Here is a 21,916-nt window from a genome sequence, read left to right as displayed (position 1 = left end):
TCCCTACTTGATTTATTGGTAGCTATGGTATATATATGTCCTCACCGTATTCCATTTCGTTGATCAAAAGCAGGTATCATTGATGCAGGGTGCTCTGACATCAGTGCAACCAGCAGCTGCAGGACATCATGAATATTTTCATCCTGTTTCATGGAACAGAAAGCCAGTCAGCAAAACAGACAAAATAAATAAATATGCCAGAAAAACTCAGGGGGTCTGACAGCATCAGTGCAGATAGAACCAGAGCTAACGTTTCAAGTCTGGATGACCCCTCATTTCAGATTCCAGCATCCACAGTAATTTTCTTTTTTCCCCCCAAACAAAATAAAACTCTCTTCAATTCAGAGATAGTGCTCAACAGTAACTTCCTACCAAGCTCAAAATACATGAGGGTGGTGGACAAATTTGTTTTCCTCTAAGGCATTTGAAAACACATCAATTTGACCAAACTTTTAGTCGTCTGACCTAACTACCTTTGTGACTTGGTGTCATACTATTTTTAAAATGCTTCTGTGAAGCACTTTGGGATATTTTGTTGAGTTAAAGGTGCTATATAAACGTAAATCAATGCTGTAAATTTAAGTAGTTATGGTACTTAAAATATATTGCCACATTTATGCTCCAATAATTTCAAGATTTCAGATTGCAACTGATTTTACAAAACTAAATAAAAGCTTTACTCTCCTTTTCAATTTCTTCTTCTCCTTAAGTTGTTGATTTCTGCCTCTGATACAGTTTCATGAGGATTGTAACTTTGCAAATGGCTTATTTTCATCATTGGGTCTAGACCAGTATATCCCAAACTCGGTTCTGCGGAACCTTGGGGTCCCATCGCAAACATTCAACGGTTGTGGTAGGCAAGACGTATGTATAAAACTCAGAAAATGCAATGAAGCTGCTGGTCCAGAGGCTGGTTTCTCCCTGTATTGGCAGAGAGAGCAGCCAATGCAGTGACAAGCCAGTCTCTGATTGGAAAAGCTGAAAACAGCAGGAAAAAAGTCCTCTAACATCCAGAATGTGCATGTGGAGTAAGGTAGACAGTAGAGCTGGTGCAGGAGCGGAAGCAAATTTAAGTTTCTCTATTAGTGTCACACATAGGCTTACATTAACACAGCAATGAAGTTACTGGGAAAATCCCCTAGTCACCACACTCCAACACCTGTTTGGGTGCACTGAGGGTAAATTTAGCATCATCAGTGTACCTAACAAGCGCGTCTGTTGGACTACAGGAGGAAACCATGCAGACTCCGCACAGACAGGAACGCGAACCACATCCCTGGCATCGTGAGGCAGCAATGCTAATCATTATGCCATCTTGAGAGGTGTATCTTTGAAAGATGTGTGCGTATGAATGTGAGAGAGAGAGAGGGAGGTGAATGTGTGTAAGAGAAGGTGAGGTGAGGGTGAGTGTGAATGTGAAAGAGAGGTGAGTGAGAGAGAGATTGGTCTGAGTGAAAGACAGAGAGGTGAGATACTGTGCGTGTGTGCTTGCATGCATCTGTCTGAGAGGGGCATGTGAATGAGAAAGTGTTGTTGTGTAAATGTGAGACGGCATGAAATGAGGGGTTTGTGTAAGAGATAGAAAGCTGACCGTGTGTGAGAGAGAGATGAGAGAGAAAGATAGGAGTATGAGAGAAAGAAGTGAGTACTCATGTGCATGAGACAGCGAGATGAGAGTGCACATTTGAGAGATGAAAGTAAGTGTGCATCTGAAATGAGAATCCAGCTTTCCAGCAGCACTCCTAAAAATTAAACAAATTTGAGCAAAAGAGTAGCATGACTCCTCTCATTAAAAATGACAAAAAGATCAGTTTTAAGTACTTTGTTAAATAAGAGAACAATTATAACAAATATGTACATTTAAGAAATAAAAAATACTTCTATAAATGTGTCTTTGTATATCTGTACCTATCAAATTTTGTGGGCTTAGCTCTTTAACATTATAAGCATATTTCTTTGGTGTTCCATGAATACACTTGAGGTCAAAAGAGTTCCATGGCCAAAAAACGTTTCGAAAACGTTGGCCTAGACTATACACATGGGCTGTCTGGCCATGGAAGTTATTTCAACTAAATGCAATCCCTTCCTCTCCTAACATCCAGACACATGCACTGTGATGAACTAACTTACAATAGATCTTGGACTGAAACTAGGACTTTCCTGATTTGTATGGTTGTGTTCTCCAGTTAATTCATTAAGCCTATTGAGAATAACAAGCACACTTTATATGTCAAAATTACTTATGACTTATAAGAGAGAATCCCAATAAATATCTATAATGCATACATTTATAGTGTATTTTTCTATTTTTGTATTTCTTATCCTGATTAATATGATTATGTTGTAAGAAAAAAGAAATGTCAATTTTTTCGGAATTTACCTCATGCATGGTTAACAGGTAGTTAAGAATGCTTTGAAGTTCATCTTCCTTCACACCACGATCCTATTTAAAAAAGTACAATTGACAATTTATATTCTAACAATGACACACAAAGTCAGATCACCAAATATTTGATCAACTCAGTTTTTTTAAGCACCAAACATATTTTCAGCATTTTCACTAAATTCTTGATACATTGCAATTGTAGGAAATATGTTTCATGCACAGGAATGATCTTCTTTCCTGATTTCACTAATCTAACTGATCTAAATCAGAATGTACAGAAAAGTGAATCAATTCAAACATTTAATATAAATTTCAGTTCTTACCTTCAAAATTAGTTGCTTCAAAAATAGCAGCATAAAAGCCCGTAATGAAATAATTTCTTTCTGAGATGGACGAGGGCCATCTTAAAACAAAAAGAATATTTTCTGTCATGCATTTTCAAATGTTAGTTCAAAAAATATTTAAATCTATAAGTACATTTCCAGGACCTGCACTCTTTTCCTATAATGCAAATTCCTGAAACATACAAATGGATCCTTAACAACAGATTTTAGAGTTATAAAAATTCAGGCAACATCTAAAGCAACTTGTGCCAGTTTAAGAAAACAAACTTTACAGAGTGAAAAAGATCCGATCAAAGGTTTCTACAGTGCAGCTGAATACAAGAAAAAGAATTAAATTATAGAAACAAAGTACAATTCCAATTACCAGTTATCCTATTTGTTTTAGAAATTTCAACAGTTAATTTGAGTAAAATAGTAATTGCAAAGGTGAATTCGTTCACTGTTCCCCCACTAATAGGGAACATGAGCTGAGTTTAGATTGTCCTGAGACAGACTAATTTCACCATACTGATGTGTGTTGCACTCAATCTTGCTCAGTGCAAGAGGAAGTGATGGTACAGACATTTGGTGCACATGCTTCACTGGGGAGCCAATGGTGCAAACCCACCATCTGTGGGATTACGACTGAACATCTGTAAGTCAGGATTCCCCCTAAATGTAATGACACCCTAACACAGCAAGTCATTGGTTTTCTGAGGATAGCCACTCCAGTTGGTGCGTAGTACCACTAGATTCAGGATTGGAGTGCGGTCAGGTGGGCGGCACCTTTCCCTTGCTAACACACAGCATATTATTGGGGAACCTGCTACTAAATTATTTGTATAATTAAAAGCTATACTATAAAGTTTTACTGGTCATTAACTATGTATGGAATCTATCAAAACTAGGTCAGTTTTATTTCAAGTCGTACCATTTAAGTGACGCCCATATAGATCTACTCAGATGGCATTCCATTCATCCCCACCCTGTTTCTCTTTGGTGTGAAAAGGCCATTAGTCCCACCCAACAAACAATTTTCCCATTTTTAATTCAGTACTTTTCTATACTTACAAAATGACTGATCATGCCAGAAGTTACTAAGAAACTATGGCTTTGCTAAGTTCCAGACTACACCGTTTTTACAACAAACATTTAAAAGCTGTCTTATGAAATTAATGTACTAATTTAAATCATGTTGACGAATATAGAGTTCTGTATTTTATGAAAAGTAACTTTTCAATTGCTTTCCTGTACCATCTTCAATTTTGGTATTCTTTGCTGAGTAGATTTTCAAAGCAGAATGCATTCAAGTAATGTATTTGTGACAGAAAGCATTACATTTCTGACAACTTATCAATGCAAAGATAAAATTACATTGTGACAATACTGTTACAACAGACTTGTGAGCAAATTTAAAGGGACATAGCAACATGGATACAAAATCGACCAAGTACCAGGAAACGTAATGGTTGATGGATGCTTCCTTGATCCATCAGGAGGAAGGTTTGTAGTGGAGCTCCTCAGGGATCAGTGTTGGGTCCCTTGCTTTTCCAAATATATTTTAATGACTTAGACCTTAAGTGTATAGGACACAAATTCAAGCTTTGCAGACAATACAAAAATTTAAAACATTGTAAGCTGAGAGGAGGATAATATTGGACTTCAAAGGGACATAGACAAGTTGAAGGAAAGGGTATACAGATGGCAGACGAAGTTCAATGTGGAGAAATGTGAAGCGGTTCATTTTGACAGAAGTACACAATATAGAATAAAGGGTACACATCAAAAGGGGGTACAAGAGCAGGTGTATATGTGCATAAGTCATTGAAGGTAGAAGGGCATGTTGAGAGCACATTTAATAGAGCACAGTATCCCAGGTTTTATTAATACAGCATACAGTATAAGAGCACAAAAGTTATGCTAAACCTGTCTAAATCTTAAGTTTGGCCTTGACTGGAGTATTGCATCCAATTCAGGGCACCACACTTTTGGAAAATAGTGAAGGCATTGGAGAATGGTCCCAGGGATGAGTTTATAAAGATAGTTTGCAAAAGTTCAAAATGTTTTTCTTGGAGGAGAGAAGGCTGAGAGGAGATCGGATTGATATATTCAAAATCAAGAGGGGTTGACAATCATAGAAACCCTACCATACAGAAAGAAGCCATTCGGCCCATCAAGTCTGCACCGACCACAATCCCACCCAGGCCCTACCCCCATATCCCTATATATTTTACCCACTAATCCCGTTAACCTACGCATCTCAGGACACTAAGGGGCAATTTTAGCATGGCCAATAATTTTAGCATGATAAATAGTAAATAAGGAGAAACTGCCCCCACTCATTAAAGGGTCAAGAGTAAGGGGGCACAGATTTGAAGTAATTAGCAAAAGGAGCAAAAGCAATATGATAACCATTTGCTATGTGACAAAGTTTTAAGGTCTGGAATATACTGCCAGAGTGTGTGATGGTGGCAGGTTCAATCGAGGCATTCAAAAGGGAATTTGACTTATTTGATGAGGAAGAACGTGCAGATTACAGGGAAGAGGAGAACAGCACTAAATAAAATACTCAGAGTTGACGCAGACATAATGGGCCAAATGGCCTCTTTCTGTAATTCTGTTCAGGACCATTAACATTGAAAAGAAGAAATCCAAACAACCAGGAATTAACTGACAGAACAATGCCACCAGATTGCACATTTTTAACAAAACAGAACTATTATCTTTATGTTTATATGAGAAATTAAAGTAAGCACTATGAACTTAACATGCTTACAAAAATTCATGCTGGCAAAACCTATTTTTTTTTTAGTTCCCCCCACCTACAAGAGTTCCCTTAACTGATAAAATCTTGAAGGTACATTCATTTCTTCTCTTGAAGCTCTGCAGAATTTACTCCAGATTGCTCTTTAGGGTTCTGGTTATTTGCCAACGTGCAGGATTTCATGAAGGCCCTTCCATTAAGTGACTCTCCAGTTTTCCTTTAAAATCTCATAACTACTGATTCCGTAGCTCAAACAAGGGCCTCCTAAGGGACTCTTGCTTAAAATATCAGAAAACACTCTTGGTTTCTAACCGCCTGCTGTTATTGCTTAAAACTGCAACCAAGCTAATTATTTCAAAAACTCCAGCTGCAAAAAGGTTAATTGCCTTACATTGAGGATTCTTGTCAATTGCTTCCTTTAACTTCCAGTCATTTTTCCCCTTACAAACCTTTTATACAGAATACAGCTTCCACTTACAGGCTAAGTCAAGGATGATAGAACTAGCATTTACTCTACTTCATCAGTTTCTTAACCAGATGTCCTCATTTTCTACAGTTAAAACTTTAATTATAAAAACAAAAATAAAACATATGGGTCAGGATTCTCCCCAAAAAAAAGTGCCCAACGGGCAGAAAAACTGAAGAATTTCCCACCCATTTTTTGGGTGTACTTACCTGAACGAATCTCTTGACACCCTATACATCATAAAGTGCCTCTACATAATTCACTCTGCTAAGTGGGGGGTGGGGCCTCATATCATTGGAAAGGCTGGCAGCATAGTGCTGTGTGTGTCACTGCACATGCGCCAATCTGTCAGTGAGCAGATTGGCGCATACGCACTGCCCCACCCTGCACCCAAACATCAGCCTCCCGATCACTGGCCTTCCAATATTTTCCCATGCCCCCTTCTCCCCAATCGCTGGCCTCCCGACTTCCCCACACCCAGATCGCCAACCAATGGGACCCACCCCTGGCCAGTCCTAATCTCCCAGCCCAATGCCAGTTTGACACCAGCCTCCACCCCAATGGCTAGCCCCAACCCACTCTCTGATAGCCATCGCCCCCTCACTCCCCTTACACGTCAATCCTATTGCAGAGTGGCACAGGTTCCCCCCTCACCACCAATTATGCCCCCCCCCAATATGCTCCTCCCAGTGCTCCCTACACACTGCCCAGTAGGCAGTGCCACAGTGCCCCTGGGCAGTGGCAGGTGCTAGACACCTCCCTTGAGGTGGTCTCCCAGGAGGGTCCCAATGGCCTCTGTCCCCACCAGTGGGGTGATGATCCTCGTTCCTCATTTGTGGGGAGGAGCTGTAATCCCCGCTGGTGGGAACCTCTCCTGGAGAGCGGGGGTAGAATATGCTAGCAGGCCCGGAAACTACCATCCCAGGCCCACAAACATAAGAAAATTGCAATTTATGGTGCGGAGCTGATTACACTGAAAAAAACAGGCTTTGGAGAATCACGATCAGCTGGATACTGGTCGTAAGTCCCACTAAAGGCCCCCCAGTGTCCCGTGTCCTGCTGACTACTCAAGCAATGCAATGGGCTGAGAGAATCCTGGGCATAAGTTATGAACTAGATATTCACAATAATAATCATATTATCGATATTAAAAACTGCCATGGGGAGGAGGATCAAAGGCACAGACAAGATGCAGATTTAAGACTTACAAAACATACCCCCAAAGATATAAAACTTACTTACTAGTTAAGTGTGGTGCGCTTCATCAACAACCTTCCCTCCACCACAAGGTCAGAAGTGATGATTCAACAATGCTCAGCATCATTTGTAACACATCAGATGCGAAAGCAATCGACATCCATATTTAGCAAGACCCAGATAACATTCGGGCTAGGGCCCGGACTGATATACGGCAAGTGACATTCACATCACGTGTTGCTCTTGGAAAGGGTCCAGAGGAGGTTCTGGAATGAAGATCTTGTTGTATGAGGAATGATTGCGACTCTGGGTCTGTACTCAGAGTTTAGAAGGTTGAGGGGGAACCTTATTGAAACTTACAGGATACTGTGAGGCTTGGATAGAGTGGACGTGGAAAGGATGTTTCCACTACTAGGAAAAACTAGAACCAGAGGGCACAACTTCTTTAAAACAGAGATGAGGAGGAATTTATTCAGCTAGAGAGTGGTGAATCTATGTAACCCTTTGCCACAGAAGATAGTGGAGGCCAGGTCATTGGGTGTCTTTAAGACAGAGATAGATAGGTTCTTGATTAATAAGGGGATCAGGGGTTATGGAGAAAAGGCAGAAGAATGGGGATGAGGAAAAAAAAAATCAGCCATGATTGAATGTTGGAGCAGACTCAATGGGCCCAGTGGCCTAATTCTGCTCCTATGTCTTACGGTCACATAAGTACTAGGCAATGACCATTTTCAGCAAGAGAATCTAATCACCTTCACTTGACATTCAATGACATTACCATTGCTGAAATCCCCACTATCAATCATCCTGGGGGGTCACCATTGATCAGAAACTGATCTGGACCAACCACAAACAGTATGACAACAGAAAGTGGTCAGAAGCTGGGAATTTAGTGGTCAGTAACTCACCACAACAAAAAACAGAAAACGCTGGAACATCTGAACAGATCTGACAGCATCTATGGATAGAGAATAGAGCCAACTTATCGAGTCAGGATAACCATTCAAATGTTGGCTCTATTCTCCACAAATGCAGTCAGGCTTGCTGAGGTTTTCAGGCATTTTCTGTTTTTGTTTCAGATTCCAGCATCTGCAGTATTTTGCTTTTATCATATGTGAGTAACTCACCTCCTGACTCCCCAAAGCCTGCTGACCATCCACAAGGCACAATTAGGGGTATGATAGAATACTCTCCAACTGTCTGGATGACTGCAGCTCCAAAAACAGTCAAGTTCAACATCATCCTGGACAAAGCGGTTACTTGATTGGCACCCCAACCATCAACTTAACATTTGCTCCCTCCACCACCGATGCACAGTGGCAGTAGTATTTACATTATACAAGATACACTGCAGAAACTCATCAATCCTCCTTCAACAGCACCTGCAACCTCCACCACCTAAAAGGTCAAAGGCAACAGATGCATGGAAACACCATCACCTGCAAGTTCCACTTCAAGTCATATACCATCCCAACTTGGAACTATATTATTGTTCCTTCATTGTCACTGGCTCAAATTTATGTAACTCCCTTCCTAACAGCAATGTACGTTTACTTACACCACATGACTGCAGACATTCAAAATAGTGGCTCCCCTCCATCTTCTCAAGGATGGTTAAGGATGGGCAACAAATGCCGGCCTAGGCAATTACACTCATATACCATGAAACAATAAAGTTTTAAATAAGTTTAAAAGGGCCCTTACCAGTTGATTTTTTTTCCCCCAAAGTCGCTCACTGAGATAGGCAATTTAGTATCAAGTACAGCATGTGATAAATCTCATGCTGAAGCATTTTCTAACTACATATTGGATTGTTGCTGCCCATCTCACTTAGAATGCTTCCTGCTAGCAGAAAAAAAGATTCTCAGAGTATATCTTGCAGCAGATGTAGATTAAAGAATAGTGTGCTATCTGTTCCACGTGTGGGATTTTACACCCTCGCTTGTTGCAAAACCATAAAATCCCACCTGAGGTCAATGGACCTTCCCATTGTCGACCCGCCACCTATTCCAATTCCCATGGCAGGCGGGGTGGAAATATTTCTCACTAGGAAGGACTGAGTTGAAAACGGAAGGAGCAATCTCACCAAAAACATTCTAAGTGCCAAACATACAAGAAAATGGGAGAGAATCACTTTTTTTTGGGCAAGTTAAAAATCGAATCTTATCTCACAGAGGACAAAATGAAGTAAGATCTGTTTCCTGCCAGCAGGGTGAGGGGTAGGGCCTAATCTTTCCCAAAAGCTGGCACATTGCAGCAGAAGGTGCTATTGTGCGTGTGCAGATCTCTCTGTTCTGTGCAATATCACTGGCCTCCCAGCTGATTGCATCCCAGGCTGATTTGTAATATTTCAATACTACTTTAAATAAAATTTAAATATTGAGATCAGCGTATTGCCCAGAAAGAGCCCGAGGCTGATCTTGCCGGATATCTGGTGCCTGCAAGATCACAAGAAATCAGGCGCGAGCCCAATTTTTCAGTGCTCATGATTTTACCGTTTCGCGGTAAGATCGACCCCAGAATGTTTCTACTCCAGTGGGAAAGTTAGAAAAACAAATAGTTTAATGGGGCCACTAAACAAACTTCTAGTTGACACTTCAAAAATATTTGTTCATTACTGGGAGCCGATCAAATGTATTTACTATGAACTGAGCATGATTTGTGCCATAGAAAGAAAATAAATAACTATTCATTATCCTAAAAAATTACTTATAAACATATAACAGTGCATAAATGGAATATAACTTCTATTCTACTACTAAAAGGACCTTGATAATGCTCTTGTAATGAAGAGATATACATATGTTTCGATGTCAACCACAACAGCAATGCTTTGGCCTTTTACAATGAAAAGATAACTTAACAATATCCTGTAATTAATAACATTGGAATGTATCAATAATAAATGTTTTAAAGTTCATGTTCTTTAAATTAAATTCTCTAACACATAAAACTGGCCTTTCTAAAAACCTGAAGACTGAGTATGTATGTTTTGACTTAAACCGCAATATCTTTTAGGCATTATCATGGTTTTCCGACCACAAAGAAAATTCACCAATTTCACAGCAAATTAAACGTCCAATTACTAAATAGACGCTATTCAAATGGACAATTCAGTGAAATATATTTTGGTAACACCTGAAAATTTCTAGACCGAACACTGCAGGGTACACTACTCAATTATCTTTTGGTTTACTTGTGTATAACATGAGTATCCCAAGATATTAATGTCAACCCATCATATCGCATCTTCAAAGAACACTTCACATTGAATATATAGCTATCCACTTGTCTGGATGAATGCAGCTCCAACAAGACTGAACGAGTTCCACACAGTTCAGGTAAAAGAAGCCTGTTTGACTGGCATCCCACCACCACCTTAAACATTCACTACTTCCATCAGCAACATGAAGTGGCAGCAGCCACAAGACGTACTGCAGCAACTCAACAAGGTTCTTTGATAGCACCTTCCGCAACCTTTAACACCCAGAAGGACATGGACAACAGGTGCATGAGAACACCACTACCTGACACTTCCCCGCCAAGCCACACACAAACCTGACTTGAAGCTATAATGGTATTTTATCACTCACACTTGGTCACAATCCTGGAACTCCCTCCCTAATAGCAGTTTGGGTGTACCTATATCAAATGGACAGCAGCAGTTGAAGGAGCAGCTCAGCTCTATCTCCTTAAGGGCAATTATGGATGGGCCTTAAATGCTGGCCTAGCCAGTAATGCCCACATTCTGTGAAAGAACAAAAAGAGGATATTTGCCTCAAACCCATCCTCCATCAGCTAATTCCATTGGCACAGCTCCTTATTCACTTCTCCTTCATATGCTTACTGAATCACTCTTAAATGCATCTATATCACTTGTTCAAACACTCCATGTGATGGAGAGATTTACATTATTTGGGCAAAAAATTTGCTTCTGAATTTCCTATTAGATTTAATTTTATATTGGTGGCTTCCAGTTTTACTCTTCCTCACAAGTGGATATACTCAGGGCATGATCTTACCAGCCATCCACACTGCTGCTACTGCAACGAGGATGGAGAATTTGGCACTCAGCCAAATCTCCTTTCACTGCAGCAGGATCTGCAAAGCCACCAACATGAATGGCCAGAAGATTCTGCCCTCTGTCTAATGGTCATCCTTCAGTCTTATGTTTTCAACAGAAAAGAGACCCAAGCCTGTTCACCTTAATACCTTAAACTACTCAGTATTTAATTTCCATCAACAGAACCTTTTAGATGATCTCTCAAATAATGAGAACTCACTTGTTACATTTTAAAAAATCTGGAAGTTTTCTATCATTTTTTTTCTTACAAACTGTACCACAACCTGCAGCACATTTGTCCCCAAACAAGTAAATCTAGGGATTTTGGGATTACAACTTGATATTTGCTAGATGAAAAATAGTAGAAATGTGATGTGGAGACATGTTTTCCCTACATCAAATTTTACTTGCACATTTAATAATTATTTCCTTTTCTTGGAATTAAGTTCAAGGAAAACGAACTGATATTGAAGAAAAACAGTTAACAAGCGAGGAAAAGTTGGATGTGTTATATGCAATCTTTGAGATCTCTGCCAATTTTATTGTTGATATGAGCAACCAGCCAACCAATGCCCACAGTATAAATTTTGAAAAGAGACATGCATTCTATTTGGATTTCAAGACTCGATCAATGAAATGCACAAAAGTAGTACTTTTGGCATGAACTATCACAGCACAGGTAGCAAACATGCTGTGTAATGATTGACATCAGTGACCAATTACAAATATCACTATTGCTTCAAACTTTTTCAACTCTGGAAATTTCTCACCCAACATTCCAGCTCACATTCTCCATTCTTCAAATGCTGCCTATAGTATTTCATAAACTCCATTATCCGTGACTGCATTTCTATTTTATCCCTCTACAATGCTTTAGCCATATAATGACTGGCTGGAGTAAGCACTGAACATGAAACAGCAATTTAAAAACATGTAAAATACAAGCTGATTGCTTTACAGATGCAATATACATGTTACCCTTCACACCAATGCACTCCCATGCCTCTCACTCTGGTGGTGTTCCATAGATCCGTGTCACATATGAACCACATTAGGTGCAATTCACATATGAACCAGATTAGGCCCCTGTACATGAATGTAAGTAGTTTCTAGCAAGCCTAAATGAGCCACTTATGAGTTTGACTAACTATCTTAAATTGGCTGTTAGCACACTTTTTAACACACTTACAGTTGTTTAGCAAATGCTGCCCAATCATAGAATCACATCTAACAATAGACATTCTGATTTGAGTTTTGCAAGTATGGGCTCGTTGACTACTGACTTATTACAAACAACTGAAGAAACATGCTGTTTGATTCAATGAGTTAATTGCTGTAACGTTCAGGCTTTCTCCTTAGCAATAAGTTTCCTTCACTGTAGACTATTCGTGATCCAGTTAGATTTTTATGACAATGTGACAACTTTTTGCTCTCTCTCACAGAGACCAGCTATTCTATTTCCAGATTTTCATTCAAACTTAAAATGATCAAATCTGAAAAGAAAACAAAGTCATTTGCTTCCAAAAACTTTTGAAAACTGTGTGAATGTATGTAAATATATAAAATGGATGTATATGCTATCACGATAGTCTGTCTGAAAATGCATGGGCAAAATTCCAGTTCCAAGCTTTGTCAACGGCAAAGCCCATTTAAAAGTGTCAACATTTAATTGCAGTACTTACTGCATCAACTGACGGTACTGTGATTAGCAAAAATATTAAAAAGCTTGTCATGTAAGAGCGGTTTCAAAACCACCACGACTTTTAGCTTTAAAGGTGCATTTAGGCATGGATTTCATGAAACCCAGCAGCGTAGAATAAATCTTTATGTAGAAAACTCTCTCTTCACATGAAAAATGGGGCCAGTAGAAACAAGCATGCACTTTAAAGAAAGGGTATGATACTCACTAGGTGATGTGAAATCTAGCCATTGACCTCCTAGTTACACTTTTACCAAGATCTCTCTCTTGTATATAGACAATACCATTCCTCAGGTTTAGGACAAATCTTGAACAAATACATTTTTATAAGAATTTTGTCAAAGTAACAGTGAGGCTAAGGTGCTTACGGCGACTCTTATGTAAGCAATACAGAAACTTCAGGAAAAGAACAGATAGGCAAAGAAATGTCAACATTCAGAAGTTGCTTTCCAAGTTATGTCACTTCACTGTTAGCATAGCAACAACAGCATTTCACTGTCTACATCACTATTGACATGCTTTGTTGTAAAGTTGCTGTATTTGTGCAGTCGGAGCATAAACTAAACCAGTCTTATCATTTCAATATTCAATTTGAATATTGCTGAACAGAAACATGTTGCGACAGCTTTTCATTTTGCACACATCAAGACAAACAAGAATGTCAAATTTTCAACAACCAAAAACAATTTATATTAAAGGAGAAAAGGATACTGATTTGTTGGCAAGTTGATCAACTGAGGCATAGCCACACGGAAAGCAACAGAAAACTATTAGCTCCCAAGTTCCTGGGAAATTCAAAAAAAGGTACAAAAAGAGTTGAACCTTTTGTTTGCAGATAACAGATCCCTGTATATGAATGTAAGTAGTTTCTAGCAAGCTCTAAATGAGCCACATTGAGTTTGACTACCTATCTTAAATTGGCTGTTGGCACACTTTTTAACACACACACACACTTACAGTTGTTTAGCAAGTGCTGCCAATCATAGAATCACATCTAACAAAAGACATTCTGATTTGAGTTTTGCAAGTCTCTCTTCACATGAAATGAGCTCGTTGACTACTGACTTCTTACAAACAACTGAAGAAACATGCTGTTTGATTCAATGAGCCAATTGCTAGAGCATGCATGCCGGCTTTCTTCTTAGAATGCTTCTGCCAATCAGAATCGACTTGCCAACCAACCAGCATCCTTTTTCTTCTGTAGTATTAATTGGTGCGATTGTTTCAAATTTGACCTGATGAGCACAAGGCAAAAAGCTTTGGCAACACCTCTCTCTTTTCAGCAATATTCAAGCTTTGTACGACCAAGAGACTGTTTGGAACAACTTTGTTTGCTTAATATTCTCCTCTTGCTATTTAGATAACTTAACCATTGAGAAGTCCCCATTGGCTGCATTCCCCTCCAAGGCCAATTATAGCCTACTAAAGACGTGGGGGGAAATTCTTCCATCCCATCCACCACAGGAATTTTAGTGGGAGCGGGAGTGGGGGGGACAGGGGACGGTGGGGACGGGGACGGGGGGGGGACGGGGGACGGGGGTAGAGGTGGGGGGGGGGGGGAGAGAGGGGGGGGGGGGAGAGAGAGTGGGGGGGGGAGAGAGAGTGGGGGGGGGGGGGAGAGAGGTGGGGGGGGGGAGAGAGAGTGGGGGGGGGGAGAGAGAGGTGGGGGGGGGAGAGAGAGTGGGGGGGGGGGGAGAGAGAGTGAGGGGGGGGGGGAGAGAGAGTGGGGGGGGGAGAGAGAGAGTGGGGGGGGGGGAGAGAGAGAGTGGGGGGGGGAGAGAGAGAGTGGGGGGGGGAGAGAGAGAGTGGGGGGGAGAGTGGGGGGGGGAGAGAGTGGGGGGGGGGGAGAGAGTGGGGGGGGGGGAGAGGTGGGGGGTGGGGAGAGAGTGGGGGGGGGGGAGGAGTGGGGGGGGGAGAGAGTGGGGGGGGGGGGGAGAGAGTGGGGGGGGGAGAGTGGGGGGGGTACGGGGAGGGGCGTGGGGGGGGGGACGGGGGGGAGAGTGGGGGGGGGGGACGGGGGGGAGAGAGAGCGGGGGCGTGGGGGGAGGGGGAGAGCGGGGCGTGGGGGAGGGGGAGAGCGGGGCGTGGGGGGAGGGGTAGAGCGGGGGCGAGGGGGAGAGCGGGGGCGGGGGGGAGGGGGAGAGCGGGGGCGGGGGCGGGGGAAGGGGGAGAGCGGGGCCGGGGGGAGGGGGGAGAGCGGGGGCGGGGGGGAGGGGGGAGGGCGGGGGGGAGGGGGGGGCGGGGGGGGAGGGGGGGGGCGGGGGGAGGGGGAGAGCGGGGACGGGGGGGAGGGGGGAGAGCGGGGGCGGGGGGAGGGGGGAGAGCGGGGGCGGGGGGGAGGGGGGAGAGCGGGGCGGGGGGGGAGGGGGGAGAGCGGGGGGCGGGGGGGAGGGGGGAGAGCGGGGGCGGGGGGGAGGGGGGAGAGCGGGGCGGGGGGGAGGGGGGAGAGCGGGGCGGGGGGGAGGGGGGAGAGCGGGGGCGGGGGGGAGGGGGGAGAGCGGGGGCGGGGGGGAGGGGGGAGAGCGGGGGAGGGGGAGAGCGGGGGCGGGGGGGAGGGGGGAGAGCGGGGGCGGGGGGGAGGGGGGGAGAGCGGGGGCGGGGGGAGGGGGGAGAGCGGGGGCAGGGGGGAGGGGGGAGAGCGGGGCGGGGGGGAGGGGGGAGAGCGGGGGCGGGGGGAGAGCGGGGGCGGGGGGGAGAGCGGGGGCGGGGGGGAGGGGGAGAGCGGGGGCGGGGGGGAGGGGGGAGAGCGGGGGCGGGGGGGAGGGGGGAGAGCGGGGGCGGGGGGGAGGGGGAGAGCGGGGGCGGGGGGAGGGGGGAGAGCGGGGGCGGGGGGAGGGGGGAGAGCGGGGGGGAGGGGGGAGAGCGGGGCGGGGGGGAGGGGGGAGAGCGGGGGCGGGGGGGGGGGGGGAGAGCGGGGGCGGGGGGGAGGGGGGAGAGCGGGGGCGGGGGGGAGGGGGGAGAGCGGGGGCGGGGGGGAGGGGGGGAGAGCGGGGGCGGGGGGGAGGGGGGAGAGCGGGGGAGGGGGGAGAGCGGGGGCGGGGGGGAGGGGGGAGAGCGGGGGCGGGGGGGAGGGGGGAGAGCGGGGGCGGGGGGGAGGGGGGAGAGCGGGGGCGGGGGGGGGGAGGGGGGAGAGCGGGGGCGGGGGGGAGGGGGGAGAGCGGGGGCGGGGGGGAGGGGGGAGAGCGGGGGAGGGGGGAGAGTGGGGGCGGGGGGGAGGGGGGAGAGTGGGGGCGGGGGGGAGGGGGGGAGAGGGGGCGGGGGGGAGGGGGGGAGAGGGGGCGGGGGGGAGAGGGGGCGGGGGGGGAGAGGGGGCGGGGGGGAGGGGGGGAGAGGGGGCGGGGGGAGGGGGGGAGGGGGGGCGGGGGGAGGGGGGGAGAGGGGGCGGGGGGGAGGGGGGGAGGGGGGGAGAGGGGGCGGGGGGAGGGGGGGAGAGGGGGGAGTGGGGGAGGGGGGGAGGGGGGGAGTGGGGGCGGGGGGGAGGGGGAGAGTGGGGGCGGGGGGGAGGGGGGAGAGTGGGGGCGGGGGGGAGGGGGAGAGTGGGGGCGGGGGGAGGGGGAGAGTGGGGGCGGGGGGGAGGGGGAGAGTGGGGGCGGGGGGGAGGGGGGAGAGTGGGGGCGGGGGGAGGGGGGGAGAGGGGGCGGGGGGGAGGGGGGGAGGGGGGGCGGGGGGGAGGGGGGGAGGGGGGGAGGGGGGGGCGGGGGGCGAGGGGGAGGGGGGGGAGAGGGGGCGGGGGGGAGGGGGAGAGGGGGCGGGGGGGAGGGGGAGAGGGGGCGGGGGGGAGGGGGAGAGGGGGCGGGGGGGAGGGGGGGAGGGGTTGGGGGGCAGGAGAGTGGGGGGTTGGGGGGCAGGAGAGTGGGGGGTTGGGGGGCAGGAGAGTGGGGGGTTGGGGGGCAGGAGAGTGGGGGGTTGGGGGGCAGGAGAGTGGGGGGTTGGGGGGCAGGAGAGTGGGGGGTTGGGGGGCAGGAGAGTGGGGGGTTGGGGGGCAGGAGAGTGGGGGGTTGGGGGGCAGGAGAGTGGGGGGTTGGGGGGCAGGAGAGTGGGGGGTTGGGGGGCAGGAGAGTGGGGGGTTGGGGGGCAGGAGAGTGGGGGGTTGGGGGGCAGGAGAGTGGGGGGTTGGGGGGCAGGAGAGTGGGGGGTTGGGGGGCAGGAGAGTGGGGGGTTGGGGGGCAGGGGAGTGGGGGGTTGGGGGGCAGGGGAGTGGGGGGTTGGGGGGCAGGGGAGTGGGGGGTTGGGGGGCAGGGGAGTGGGGGGTTGGGGGGCAGGGGAGTGGGGGGTTGGGGGGCAGGGGAGTGGGGGGTTGGGGGGCAGGGGAGTGGGGGGTTGGGGGGCAGGGGAGTGGGGGGTTGGGGGGGTGTGGGGGGGGGTGTGGGGGGTGGGGGGCTGCTAACCAAAGGTCTATTGACCTCGGGTGGGATTCTCCAGTTTTGGGGCAAGTGCGCCAGAGAATCCCACTCCAGATGTCCAGAATTACTCTCAACTAGGGCCTTGTATAGCTGCAGCACAATATCTACTCTCTTCCATCCTGGTCCTCTAGATATAAAGGCCAGCATTCCATTAGTCTTTCCGATTATTTTCTGTGGCTGTTCATGACATTTTACTGATCTATGCACAAGAACCCTAAGTTTCTTAGAATCTCCACTGCTTGTAACTTTAATTTCTAAATGGTGAAAAGTTACAAAGGGAAGAACAGAGTAATTTCTAAATGGTGAACTCTGTTCTTTCCTTTGTAGGTCCAAAATGGACAACCTCGCATTTATCTATATTGCAATCCATTTGCCAGAATTTTGTCTCTTCAGTAAATTAATTAATATCGCTTTATAATTTTATGTTTGTATCTACACTGTTTACAATGCGTCCCACATTCATGCCATCTGCAAACTCAGATATGTGACTTGCTATCCCAAGTTGTTAATAGATGTGTTGAGTAATGGATGCCAAAATACAGCTTAAACTGTTAACCCTACCATTATTTCAACAGCAAAATTTAGGACATTAACCTCCTTCCAAATGAATTCTGAGTGTAGAATATATTCATCAAATATGTGTGTCATTAATCCTGTGATGCATGTCTACTGCTCAAGTAGCCACCCTCTGCGTATTTCTAGCATTTGCTGGCAATTAAGTACCAATCACAACCATACTTTTAAGTCTGGCTCCATATGCAACATAATTGTTGCCTCGGGGGTTCAACTGACACTGGCCAGATTTTATGGGCTCACCCTGCCCATCAATGGCTCTTGTGAACTTATGAGAGCTGGATTTCCAGCACGGTCAGCCTCTTGCCACAAATGAGCAAGAGGCTGAATAATTTATTCAAATTTACTATACTTTTAATTTACATCTGTTTAGCGAGTCCAGTGCTGAATTGTCCAGCCTTGCTTTCTTTTATGGCCCCGCCGCGAGAAGTTCTGTCACAAAATGGGGGAGTCATATTGGCCTCACCAATGGAACCACAGGCCACTGAGGCCCCCCAGGTGACTGAGAGCCCCTTTGGCAGTGCCAGCCTGGCACCTTGTCAATGTCCATCAGGCACCTTTGGGTACTGCCAGGGGCAGAGCCTGAAAGGGCAGCCCAATCATGGAGGAGGGGGGGAACACACTACCACTCTGCCGGTGATCCAACTAGGGAGGTAAGAGCGACTGCGCACTCTGTCTCATGATCGTATTGGGGGCAGGGGGCCTGCTGCCACTCAGCATCACAATCAGATCGGGGGTGGGGGAAAGAGAGGGGTGATAGGTCTAGGAAATGGGGGAGGCTGACAGGGGTTGCATGTCCTTGTGGTGTGGGGCTCACAATCGGATGTGGGTGCCTGCAATTCCCAGTGAGGGGGCATGGGGGGGGGGGGGGAGGAGTTTGTAAGCCTGCCTGCCTCTCTGTCTGTCAGATGCCTGCTGTTGAAATTACACATGTGCAGAATTGAGGTCTGCATGTGCACAATAGCTCCCTCTACAGATGTTCTTGCGCATATACAGACACAGATCTGCGTATGCGCAATAGTTCCCTTCGCAGAGTGGCTTTTGAATTAAACGCAGCCTACTGCCTGCAGCTGCAAGAAATGGTCTAGCCCATGTTTTCAATGACTTAAATCCATAAGGTTGGATGATTTTTTAACTCATCCAAAAAAAAGGATCAGTAACCCTCCCACTTACACACTAGCAGGACACTTAGAATCATTCTCATAAAATTCAGCCCATCATCGCAATAAAAGGCATGTACAACTCCCAAACCAAATCGACAGGTGGACAGTAGAATGGTTCCCCTTTCTTTCCTCTTCTCGACTTATTGCAAATAGATTTTTTTTTAAGAGGGTGTGTTTTTACCCCTTAAATATCGTGATCTCAAGAAAAGACAAGATAACATTTCTCATAAGTTTAAAACAAAAAAAAAAGTTTGTCAATATCCAAATGTATTCACAATGACAATCATTCACAGAGGGCACACACAAAAAAACTGATTACAGAAGAGTAATTAAAAGCACTTGAGTTTGTAAAAAGTCCAAACGGTTAATTAGTCTTTTGAGTCAGAAGCTTAAAACACTGTAGACCTGATGACTCCATTTTGGTTCACTGAAGAAATGGAAGCTGGAAATTTCTGGCGACAAATTTATAGTGCTTTCTTCCATGCAGCAGCAAGTTTCTGGTTTTGTTCCAGTCAGGTTGTAATCAAGACCTTGTAGCAAAGGTCTGGCTTGGTTCTTCAAATTAGTAGGAAAAGGCTCCTCCACCTATTTGTGGATTCTAGGCATGGTCCTTCATTTTCTGGGCAGGATCACTTTCCTCTGAGTCTCTTTGTCCCCCAGAATAACTGGCTTGATTTAAGCCTGCACTCAAAATGTGAATCAATAACTGTTTCTTAACAAAAGCTGGTTTCCTCAAGTGACTCTTTCCCATTGTCTGCACAAATAGCCCCTGACGACTTAAGATTTGACACACAATAAGATTTGCATTTTGGCCATTTGTATCTCTTTCAGATAAAATAAGTTCTTCTCACATCCTTTCTGTGGGATTTCATTCTGCAGCTAATAAACCTGCGGGGCCATTGTGCAGTAGTTTGTACAGGTACTTGGACAACAGCAGCTGTTAAAATCCACAAGTAGTAACATGTTGCATTTTCTCAGTGGAACATCCCAAAAGGCAATTTGCATTTTTAATGCCCTGAGCAGACTAACCTCCAGCTGAGAGAGAAAGGTCACCTGATCTCTTGACTCCATCTTGTTTCAAAGCAAATCAATTAAAACAACATAGAGAATGCACAAAGAGTTAATTTTCCATAAATCTGTGGGTTTAATTGTGTGGCCAGAGCAAACCTAATCTCTCCCATTACATTGGTAAAACAAGCTTGGTTCTATGACTTGGCTACTCCAAAGTATTCCTGACCAATCTCCTACATTTTACTCTCCATAAAATCTTGAGGTTATCCAAAACTCTGCCACCTGCACCCTTAGGGTAGCATAGAACATAGAACATTACAGCGCAGAACAGGCCCTTCGGCCCACGATGTTGCGCCGACCAGTTAAAAAGCAATGACCCTCTAACCTAAACCAATCCCTTTCCATCCATAAACCTATCCACGGATCTCTTAAACACCCCCAAACTAGGCGCATTTACAACTGCAGCAGGCAGGGCATTCCAATCCCTCACCACCCTCTGGGTAAAGAACCTACCTCTGACATCCGCCCTATAACTACCACCCCTTAATTTAAAGCTATGCCCCCTCGTGCTAGTTTTCTCCATCCGAGGAAAAAGGCTATCACTGTCCACCCTATCTAAACCTCTAATCATCTTATATGCTTCAATAAGGTCCTCTCTTAGCCGCCTTCTTTCCAACGAAAACAACCTCAAATCCCTCAGTCTCTCCTCATAGGACCTCCCCTCCATACCAGGCAACATCCTGGTAAACCTCCTCTGCACCCTCTCCAAAGCCTCCACATCCTTCCTATAATGTGGGGACCAGAACTGCACACAATACTCCAACTGCGGCCACACCAGAGTTTTGTACAGTTGCAACATGATGCTGCGGCTCCTAAATTCAATCCCCCTACCAATAAACGCCAAGACACTGTATGCCTTCCTAACAACCTTATCTACTTGATTCCCAACTTTCAGGGATCTATGTACACATACACCTAGATCCCTCTATTCATCCACACTATTCAGAGTCCTACCGTTAGCCCCATACTCTACACATCTGTTATTCCTGCCAAAGTGAATTACCTCACACTTTTCCGCATTAAACTCCATCCGCCACCTCTCGGCCCAGCTCTGCAACTTGTTCAAGTCTCTCTGTAAACTATGACACCCTTCCTCACTATCTACCACACCTCCGACTTTGGTGTCATCAGCAAATTTACTAATCCATCCTTCTATACCCTCATCCAGATCATTTATAAAAATTACAAACAGCAGTGGCCCCAAAACAGATCCCTGAGGCACACCACTTGTAACCGAACTCCATGACGAATACTTACCATCAACCACCACCCTCTGTCTCCTATCTGCTAACCAATTCCTGATCCAATTACCTAAATCACCCTCAATCCTATACATCTGCATTTTCTGCAGAAGCCTTCCATGGTGAACCTTATCAAACGCCTTACTAAAGTCCATATATACCACGTCAACTGCCTTACCCCCATCCACCTCTTTGGTCACTTTCTCAAAAAACTCTATAAGGTTAGTAAGGTACGACCTACCCTCCACAAAACCATGCTGACTATCTCCAATCAATTCATTACTCTCTAAATAACTATAAATCCTATCCCTAATAATTTTTTCTAAAACCTTGCCCACAACAGAAGTAAGACTCACCGGTCTATAATTCCCAGGGAAGTCTCTGTTCCCCTTCTTAAACAATGGGACAACATTCGCTATCCTCCAATCTTCTGGCACTATACCTGTGACCAACGACGACCTGAAGATCAGAGCCAGAGGCTCCGCAATCGCCTCTCTTGCCTCCCAGAGAATCCTAGGGTAAATCCCGTCCAGCCCAGGGGACTTATTTTCAAACCCTCAAGAATAT

General features: G+C 46.1%; 1 protein-coding gene across 2 annotated transcripts in view; it reads right to left on the bottom strand.

Annotated features, from left to right (window-relative positions):
* Positions 1-21,916, bottom strand: part of nbeaa (neurobeachin a) — an 825,376-nt gene that overhangs the window by 578,336 nt on the left and 225,124 nt on the right. For both annotated transcript variants that reach the window (XM_080197464.1, XM_080197465.1), the window contains exons 14-16: positions 2,710-2,789; positions 2,381-2,443; positions 46-143 (exon numbers count right to left, since the gene is read on the bottom strand). In XM_080197464.1, the coding sequence (XP_080053590.1) occupies positions 46-143; positions 2,381-2,443; positions 2,710-2,789 (241 nt within the window). The remainder of the gene's footprint in view (positions 1-45; positions 144-2,380; positions 2,444-2,709; positions 2,790-21,916) is intronic.

This window comes from Carcharhinus amblyrhynchos, chromosome 10, assembly GCF_965287045.1.
Source record: "Carcharhinus amblyrhynchos chromosome 10, sCarAmb.v2.hapA, whole genome shotgun sequence".
NCBI lineage: Eukaryota > Metazoa > Chordata > Chondrichthyes > Carcharhiniformes > Carcharhinidae > Carcharhinus > Carcharhinus amblyrhynchos.
Note: the sequence above shows the minus strand (reverse complement) of the source record. Positions and strands in the feature narration are given on the sequence as shown.